Source organism: Vitis vinifera, chromosome 10 (assembly GCF_030704535.1).
Source record: "Vitis vinifera cultivar Pinot Noir 40024 chromosome 10, ASM3070453v1".
Classification (NCBI taxonomy): Eukaryota; Viridiplantae; Streptophyta; class Magnoliopsida; order Vitales; family Vitaceae; genus Vitis; species Vitis vinifera.
Window position 1 is genome coordinate 14,463,638 of NC_081814.1, and position 7,442 is coordinate 14,471,079.

A 7,442-nucleotide genomic window follows, 5' to 3' on the forward strand; every position below is an offset into this window, starting at 1 on the left:
TCAAAAAGTTCCTTGGTTGAAACCAAGGTTGATGAACTAAATATCCCTAAAGATGAGTGGATTTGATTGAGTTATTGACATTCAGTGATATATATGTTCTCCAAACTGTCCCTTTGTGACTGATCAACTTTTTCATAGCCCCACCTTCTTTAACAAAGAGATTCCCTTGCTAGTTGGATCCAACTCCCTTTTTTGACACATACCAGAGACTCCTTTTTAAGAGCACTCTGCAGCTCAGAAGATCAATTTACAAAATAACAGACATGAGGATGCTTCTGCAATTGCTAGTATCAGTTCATCTTATCACAATCATCATCTTCTTTGTATTTATACCACAAGAAGCAGGGGCATCTTTGACCAAGCCTGGCTGCCCAGAGAAATGCGGGAACATTACCATTCCATATCCATTTGGCATGGGAAAAGGCTGTTACCTTCATAGAGATTTTAAGATTACATGCAACATGTCCTCCGATCCGCCTCTTCCACTTCTTCCCCAAGAAGTTCAACTTTTGCAGATATCAGGAGACAAACTGCGCATCAATGATATTGCTTATCGTAGCTGTTTTAACAACCAATCAGGGAAGACTGATTCATCATATGTATCATATAATAGAACTCATCATTTCAGTTACTCCTTCACTCACAATAAGTTCATAGCCATTGGGTGTGACATATTTGCTTATATCACTGGGCACAACAGTACAGCATATGCAACCGGGTGTGCTTCGCTTTGTAATACTGGTAATGACATCACTGCTGGTTTTTCCTCTTCTGCTTGCTCAGGCATTGGTTGCTGCAGGACTTATCTCCAAACAGATATTGCATCTTTTTATCTCCGGATTCGCAGCATCAACATGATCACACCAACCTGGTCTTCTGAGCCATGTGGCCTTGCTTTCATAGCAGAGAGGAACTTCTCTATACGTGAACATTTTAACCTCTCTAGTAAATTTGACAAGAATTTGTATTTTGTCCCAGCAGTACTTGACTGGTCAGTTGGGGAAGTCTCTTGCCATGAAGCTATCAGAAGAAAAAACTATGCATGCGGCCAGAACACTTATTGCAACAACTCCATCCAGGGTCGGGGGTATAATTGTCACTGCCTTAACGGTTACCAAGGGAACCCCTACCTTGCAAATGGCTGCCAAGGTACAGTTTCTTCTCCTTCTCAACAGTTTATATTTATTTTTTTGCCAGTCCCACATGATCTTTCTTTTCTTTTCTTCTGACTCTTTGCTCCTGCAATATATATCAGCTTCACGAAAATCAATTGATAATTTTTGCTTCATGAAAATACTCCTAAATATCAGCTTGTGTGTGAAGAAGGAATTATGGAATTATGTATGGCTATGAATCCTCTTATCAGTTTTCTACATATCAGACTTCATAGTCAGAAGGCCATGGCAACTATAATTTATGAATGATATGTCTCCTAATGAATTTAAGGACTAAGCAACCCCTCAGCATAACCGAAGAGATAAAATTTTAGCTTATGAATTTTTTAGTAATTTTTTTTTTCTTTTGTGCTCTGAAAAGATATTAACGAATGCAACGACCCAAAACAAAATGCTTGCCACAAGATAGCTATTTGCAGTAACATCCCTGGCAGTTACTCATGCACTTGCCCAGCTGGTTACCATGGAGATGGCAAGACAAATGGAACTGGGTGCATACCTGGCAAGCGTAAACATTTGCTAGCACTGGTATTTTCTTTAGGTATGGAACTTTACCATTCTTCAAACATCTAGCACTCTAATCCCCTTCTCTGCACTACTTACTTTTGTGTCTGATGCAGGTGTGGGGATTACTGTTGTTCCCTTGATCCTAATTGCTACGGGCCTATGGTTATACCGAAGACTTAAGGAAAGAGAGAAAAAGAAAATAAAACAGGAGTTCTTCAAGAAGAATGGTGGTCTGCTATTGCAACAGCAAATTTCTTCAAGCAAAGAAAGCGTAGAAAAAACAAAACTGTATTCGGTAGAAGAGTTGGAGAGAGCAACAGATGGCTTCAATTCAAGTCGAGTCATTGGTAAGGGAGGCCTTGGCACAGTATACAAAGGGATGTTATCAGATGGAAGCATTGTAGCCATTAAGAAATCCAATACTGTTGATGAAAAGCAGTTGGACCAGTTCGTCAATGAAGTTTTCATTCTTTCACAGATCAACCATAGACACATAGTAAGATTGTTAGGTTGTTGTCTGGAGACTGAAGTACCTTTGCTGGTTTATGAATATGTCTCCAATGGCACCCTCTTCCACCATCTTCATGAAGAGGGCCATGCATCTACATTATCTTGGAAAAACCGGCTGCGAATTGGGAGTGAAATTGCCGGAGCCCTGGCATATTTGCACTCATATGCTTCTATAGCCATCTGTCACAGGGATATCAAGTCCAGGAACATATTGTTGGATGAAAACCTCCGGGCAGTAGTTTCTGACTTCGGACTTTCAAGGTCAATACCCCTTGACAAAACTCACTTAACTGCATTGGTACAAGGGACATTTGGTTACTTGGATCCTGATTATTTTCATTCAGGTCAATTTACAGATAAAAGTGATGTGTATGCCTTCGGCGTAGTCCTTGCTGAACTTCTGACAGGAGAGCAAGCCATTTCCTCGGATAGATCTGAACAAGGTCTAGCAAATCATTTTAGATCAGCAATGAAACAAAATCGTCTCTTTGAAATTCTTGATAACCAAGTTGTAAATGAAGGACAGAAGGAGGAGATTTTCGCCGTTGCTAAGCTTGCTAAGAGATGCCTAAAGTTGAATGGGAAAAAAAGGCCAACCATGAAACAAATTGATATAGACCTCCAACAATTGGGCAGATTTCAGGAGCAGTTGTCTTTTCAGAAGACAAAGATTCAAGAGCCTTCGTTGCAGCAGCAAACATGCCAGGACTACTTCACAGTAAGTGAAACATCCCATTCCTACACATTTGGTGCAGTTACAGAAGAAATAATTCATGACGATGAGGACTACCTTTCCTAAGGAATACAGTATGGCAGCTTGAAGTTTCAGATAAATAGCAGGAAGTATGTTTATATATGCTATTGACTTCTGGAATAATGATGTAATGAATGGCTCCGAACTTTGTTTTACTTTCTTTAATTTGTTCCAGTATGGTACACATATTATTAGGGTCCAACTGGGGTTGAGGCTGCTTGACAATCAATCAAGGTCAACCTTTATATACACATCAAGTTCATTTTCCAAACCCAACAATTCAATTCAATCTAAGCTGCCTAAACTATTTTTTTTTAAATCTTGAGTAAAATTAATTTTGGGTTATATTTGATTTAATTAGTAAATACAAATTTAATAGTTACTAAATTTTTATCAACCGCCTATGACTAAGAAATAAAAACTAATGATAACATTCTAATTTAGAACATTTATTTCTCAATTAATCTAAATAGTGGGATCCTTTACTAAAATAAATCAAAAACTTTAAGAAGACCTCCAAGTAATTTAATTCTATGTCAACCATCACAAGTAACTAAAAAGAAGACTACTTACTTTTCCTACATGTTTTAAGAAGACATTTAAGTTCATATATTCATAATTCAGCGGCTCCACCAAACTGAAAATGTGGAAAACATACGAGGGTTGAAAACTAAAATCTAAGGAAAAACCCATTATTATTTTTACCTTTATTTGAATTACATAAGTGACAATTCACACTTAACTGAAAAAGAGATGCATGGTAAGGAAAACTATTTTTTTTAAAACCATTAAATGACTTTTTAAAGGTTAAAGTTTGATATCGTTCAACGTCATAACCTAATTTGGTGAGGATTTGCATCCTCAAAGAAAGAAAGAATATCAAATATTTTGGAGAAATTTTTTTTTATCAGTTTGCAACTCATTAAAAAAATTACAAATTGTAGGGATCAACTTCACTGAATGCATAAGCGAGGAGAACGTCTTCTCCATCACTTACTAAAAGCTGTGAACTTTAAACAATATATTAATTTATTATATATAACATTGAATGTGTCCTTTCTTGTAAAGCTAATTTTTATAATCTTGTAGAATAGGATGATATCAAGGCCTAGTTAGCATTTTCCTGACAACTACTCGCTGAAGAAAACGGTTTGTACTTAACTCCAGCCAATTTGAAATGGAGTCGCACGTTCTTTTAATTATTTATACTCGATTATTTTAAAGTTTAAAGAGAATATCAGTGATTGGAGGGAGGTTTAGTGAGAAATTATTGAGGAAAAGATATTGAAGCGTTCTTTGATTTATTTTTCTTCTCTATGCAATTAATTTTATCATTGTCTATTGTTTCTTTTGATTTAAATGTTATTTTTTACATCTTCTATGGATTGTATGAATGACAACATCATCCTCAAAGACTTAAAAGCCATTCATATGAGAAGTATAAAAACCTAAGGGTAGATATTAGGGAACGATAAGTAAAATAAGATTAATAATGAAGTTAATGAATACATTAAGGCAAATTCATAGGATTATAATGCTCCTGATGTTAGTTTGAACTAGGAGATGACATAGAAGATGGTTATTGGATACTGGAGATTCTCGGTATACTTTCTCGTTACCTACCCTATGACAAACCTATAGAAGTAGTAAAGACTAAGGCTATGTTTGGTTCCCGGAAAATACAAAGGAAAGAAAAAAAACGCTAAGGAAAATGATTTTCTCATGTTTGGTTGTCCTATGAAAAATATAAAAGAAAATCAAATATAATTAAAACTAATTAAAAACTTATGTATTTATAAATTATTTAATCTTTATATTGATGAGTTAAAATAAATAAAATGAGTTTGAAGTAACAAAAAAAATAATTTATCAACTTTTAATCTATTTTTTTATTTTCCTTCATTTTTTCTTTCCTTCTACTTTTCCTTTGTATTTTCTTTCCCTCGCATTTTCCCTCAAATTTTCCGGGAACCAAACATAGCATAAAAGTTAAGACTTGAACCTAAGTTAATTTTTCTTCATTGTATTGTAATTTGAAATCAAAATTGAAAGGGAACTGGGTTTTAGATGCAACTTTAAGCCATAAACTCAAATTGATTTTGATTAATCAAATATTCTAAAACCTTAAAATCAATTCAACTTGAATACCCTTGTTTGCTCCAATGTTCGATTGTGAAGCCTATAGACTTGAATCAATTGACTTAGAAATCAATAATTGTTAAGCTAGTTCATTAGGTTTAATTTAGTTATCTCAAATTCACTCAAATCAATTTTATCAATATTTTTGCCTCAAGAATAAGAAACAATTATTTTAGCTTAGTTTGAGGAATTTTTGTAAGCCAGCTTGTAAATACTTACCATGAATTTAGGGATATTTGTGTAATTTAAAAGAGAGAGAGAGAGAAGATAAGTGAGATATTTTTTGGTCCTATAACCATACAATATCTTTATCTTGTTCTAGTTTTTCCACATTACCAAAATTATTGAAGGGGGTAGGGGAATAAAACATAAAGGTAATGTTGATTCAAAGATTTAGAAAATAATTTTTTTTATTGTTTATTTTTTTGTATTTGCCTTATCCTAAAATTAAAGGTAAGTTCCTCACATGTTATTTCTTTTTGGGATTCTTTTCTCCTTTAAATATGAGATTAGTAGAAAAAGAAAAAACCTAGATATGAGCAATATTAAATTATTGACTCTTTTGTACTCTTTCTACAAGGAGGGAGGGAGAGAGAGAGAGAGAGAGAGAGAGACTGAAAATAAGGTTTTCTAGATAGATTTAATATTAATCATTTAATAAATACAATTCATGCAATTATGCTAAGTGAAAATAACAACATTATTATTATATATTTTGTTTATGTTTATGATAGGTGTGGATTAAGTCTCTTCGAAATTTGAGTGACTTCTTTGAGGTAGGGGTTAATAGTGAAGTAAGACATTTTATGATTCTTTATATGTACATTTTTGTTTGTTTTAAAAGAATAAACATGTTTAAATTCCCTAAAGTAGATCAAGTAATATTTTTCTAAAATATGTTTTGATTTGTTCCTTAATTTATGAAATACATTGAAAATATCTTATGATTTGTGTAATTATTATACAAGTAAATTTTGCGTTTTAAATTTATTCTAGTGATTTTGCAACTCTAGTTATTAGTGGATCTAATTAACAAGGGATAAGTTGTTGACCTTTATTACTCTTGATGGGGGTAGTGATGCAATATAACCTTAACCGATAAGGGTGTTATTGTTAGGATTGAGCCCTAGAAAACATGACATGATGTAACAAATTGAGATTCATTTGTAAATTTATTTATCTATGTTTCTTGATTTCCTATGTTTTATCCTATAGCCATTAATTGGTTATTTGAGCATATACGCTCATATCTCTTACATTATGCATGATTTAGGTGCATTAAGAGTTGCATAGAGAATATAAGTCATAGGTTCCTTGTAAGTAAATAGTTTATCCATAGTCAATTCATAGATTTGGGTAATCAAATAGAAACTAAAGTGCACTACCTTCTAAACAGAGAATTTATTAAGAAGAAATAAATTTAAGTTCATATATTCATAATTCGGTGGCTCCACCTAATTGAAAATTTTGGAAAATATACGATGGTTGAAGACTAAAATCTAAGGAAAAAACCATTATTAATAATTTTAGCATTTTAATATATCATATATAATTGGTTTAAACAAAGAGTTTATTAAAAAGTTAATATAAATTTTATCAAATTTTAATATAAATTTGACATCAAATATTAATACCTAAGTTGTCTATACCTCAGTGCAAGTTACTAAATCAAAACTAATTTTAACCTTGAAGTGATCATAATATATATATTTTTTTTAATATCTAGAATTGCATAAGTGATAATTCACGGTGAAGGTGAATCTCAAAGATACACACCTAAGGGTGGGGGGAAAGTAAATAGGTGTTTTGACCAATTTAAAAAGTCTCTTAACACAAGTTATCTAATCTTAAATATTTTTACAATTTTTTCTTTTCTTTTCAAACATTTTCCAATACAAAGTAAAGATTATATGCAAATATGAATGGAATAACACTCTCCAACAAAATTAAAATGCAAGTCAAATGCACATGTTCCAACACTCCCCAACACAGTTCCTTACATCAATTTATGATTAAAAGCAAGAGTATAATATCTCAAATATACCTATGAACAATATTCGGAAACAACATTCAAATTATCCAAAGACAATTCATATCTATTTCACCTCAACAGTCAACCAAGTATTAGATGCCCAAATAATCAAAGAGAGCTAGAAACTAAAAACGAAATGAAGAGAAGAATGAGCGACAATGAGACAACACCAAAATTTACGTGGAAAACCTTCGAGGAGGTAAAAAACCACAGACCTACAACCGATAAAAAAATCCATTATGAAAAACAATCAAGGTGTATAAGTATTTACCGAACTCAAGATCTCCAATCCCTCATGGACTACTTGACAAGTGCCTTCTCACAT

At 32.9% G+C, this 7,442-nt stretch overlaps 1 protein-coding gene across 2 annotated transcripts; it reads left to right on the forward strand.

Moving 5' to 3' along the window:
- The first annotated feature begins 212 nt into the window (after positions 1–212).
- On the forward strand, positions 213–3,197 carry LOC100264549 (putative wall-associated receptor kinase-like 11). 2 transcript variants are annotated; one of them, XM_010657461.3, is made up of 4 exons: positions 213–741; positions 982–1,149; positions 1,537–1,716; positions 1,796–3,197. In XM_010657461.3, exons 1-4 carry the CDS (start codon positions 264–266, stop codon positions 2,989–2,991), a joined length of 2,022 nt encoding a protein of 673 aa, XP_010655763.1. In that variant the 5' UTR covers positions 213–263; the 3' UTR covers positions 2,992–3,197. The 2 variants fall into 2 exon arrangements, with proteins under 2 accessions (XP_010655763.1, XP_002265582.3); XM_002265546.5 differs by having other exon boundaries at positions 213–1,149.
- The last annotated feature ends 4,245 nt before the right edge of the window (positions 3,198–7,442 follow it).